This window comes from Hydra viridissima, unplaced genomic scaffold, assembly GCF_058129835.1.
Source record: "Hydra viridissima isolate aposymbiotic clone 2 unplaced genomic scaffold, HvirCarnegie_v1 scaffold_3, whole genome shotgun sequence".
Lineage (NCBI taxonomy): Eukaryota > Metazoa > Cnidaria > Hydrozoa > Anthoathecata > Hydridae > Hydra > Hydra viridissima.
In genome coordinates, this window is record NW_028324302.1 from 755735 (window position 1) to 758253 (window position 2519).

Consider the following 2519-nt stretch of genomic DNA (forward strand, 5'->3'; position numbering starts at 1 on the left):
TGTACCTGATATAAAAAATGTAACAGACGAGGACATGAAAAATTATGAAAAAATACTCGTTGAAACGCATGCAATGGAGAAGGAAGGGAGACCAACCATACCAAAAGCTTCGGGAGGTCATAAGTGGAAAACGATTGTTTCACCCATTTGGAAAAAAAATTACACACTAACGAGTGGAAGAAAAGGTCGAGGAGTGATCATTCTTCCGAGCGATCCAAATGTGCTTACGCCAAGGCTTAACTTGAGCATCGCTGCAGGACATGCTGGAAATATAGCATCGAGAAACGAAGCCGTCGCCATTTGTGACGAGCTTTTGAGACAGGGGGAAATAAACAAAGAAGAATACAGAGCAATTCAAAAATACATCGAGTCGTGAGAACGGATTTAAGAAATCGTAGATTTCAATGAATCCAAAGGATTTAAAAAAATATTTTCTCATTTAAAAAAAATGCTCATTGTGAACAACAGAAGATATTTTAAAAAGAACGTCGTTGGAGGTGGAGGAATCATGGACGCGATTAAAAATTTTTTGAGGAGAATGGCAGCCACAAATGCTTCACGATCGTCTCTTCATTTATTGAGAAAAGCAGCAGCAAGCGAAATTGGAAGAGAAGCAATCACAGCCGCCAAATCAGCTGGAAAAGAATTAGCCTCTTCAGCTATATCCACTGTTAAAGACGTTGCCATCGACAAAGGAAAAAAAGCGCTTGAAAAAGTTTACGCCAAGACAGGAACAGTGAATCCAAACCAAATACTCACCACGATTGTAAACGAAGCGGCAAAGACTGATCCGTATATTAATCCAATGGAAGAGCTGCATAAAAAAATGTTTGGTTCTTCCATTCAAGTGAAAAAGAAAATGACGAAAAAGAACGCGACTAGAATCCAAGATCTCGTTAAAATGGGGAGCGGGCTTTTGATTGCTTGATTATTTTAACGAATCAAAAATGACATAAATTTTTTTTTCTCATTTTAAAAATGATAAACACCGATAGATTAAGAGTTGATGAAATGCCAGAGTATGACACTGGAATTGAAAAAGTTGATTTTTTCGAGTACCACCCAACAAACCTCGATTTAAATTCTTCAGCAGAGATCATTTTTGAAATTGATTGTCAATCTGTGCAAACAGTTCCGTCTGAGGCTTACATCCTCGTTGAAGGGGTTCTCAAAAAAGCGGATGGGACTGCATACACAGCAGCAGACAACATTGCTCTGATAAACAACGCCATCATGTATTTGTTCAGCGATGTCACCTATGATTTAGGAGGACAACAAGTGGAAAGGGTTATGTATTCAGGTCAAGGAACAACCATGCTTGGATTGTTGAAATACCCTTTTGGTTTTCAGCTTGCAGATGGTTTGAAGCAAATGTGGTATAAAGACACTTCAAACGCCACCGGAAATTCAGGGTTTGTTGTAAGGCGAGACCACTTGTTTGCAGACACGACATCCATTGGTGCATTTTCGTTCAAGATACCATTAAAACACATTTTTGGTTTTTGCGAAACTTACGACAAAGTTGTCTATGGATTCAGACACAAAATTACCTTTTCAAAAAAAGAATACGACGACGCCATTTACAGAGCCGAGACTGTTGCCGCAGGAATGATCGACCTTAAAAAATTTAGACTTTTTATGCCTAGAATTGAGTTGGATGTTTCGAAGAAATCCGAATTCTTGAAATTAATGGCGAGTAAAATTTCCGTCCCAGTAGCTTATAAGTCAAACAGAGTCGAAAGACAGGTCATTCCTGCTGGTCTAACAGAATTCACTTAGACCCTAGGAAGAATCACAGACAAAAGCGTTCCGAGATATATCGTGCTTGGACTTCAGACAAACAAGAATTCCAGTCAAATTATAAATCCAGCCATTTTCAACCATTGTGATGTCAGCAATTTTTTCGTAACCGTCAATGGAATAAAATATCCAAATTACAATTATGATTTGAATTTTGGAGAAAAGAAAATTACCATGGCTCATTCTGATGCGTTCTCTTTTGACGATAAATATTATTGTACAAACGAACTTGTTTGTCAATCTGGTTTGTCTCTGCTTGAATATAAAAATTTGTATCCGTTGTTTTTTGTAGACATTAGCAAGCAAAAAGAAAGAGTTGTTTCTGAAACGGCAGAATTGGTGGTCAACCTCAAATTTCGAACAGCAGTACCAGAAAACACCGTTATTTTTGCAGTGATCATTTCAGACAGATTGATCAAATTCGATTCCGACGGAACCAACATGAACGTTGTTTATTAGGTTTGAAAGTTCGTCATGAGATTCTTAACAAAAATGATCTAAATAAATTTTTTTCTTTTTAAAAATAAAACATGAGATATACAAAAAATTTTCTGAAAAATTTGCTTATGGAAAATGGAATCACATTAACCTCAAACAAATTGTTGCCTTTGATGATGATTGCGATTGATAATAATCTAATAAGTAAAGATTCGCTTTTGAAAGGTGTAAAAGAACACAGGTCAGTGGGTCGACCAAAAAAAGAAATAAAAATGAAAAAT

The 2519-nt window shown here is 36.7% G+C and overlaps 1 protein-coding gene across 1 annotated transcript; it reads left to right on the forward strand.

Moving 5' to 3' along the window:
- The first annotated feature begins 978 nt into the window (after window positions 1-978).
- On the forward strand, window positions 979-1779 carry LOC149890511 (uncharacterized). Its single transcript, XM_090081066.1, has one exon. It carries the CDS (start codon window positions 979-981, stop codon window positions 1777-1779), a length of 801 nt encoding a protein of 266 aa, XP_089937192.1.
- Window positions 1780-2519: the final 740 nt, after the last annotated feature.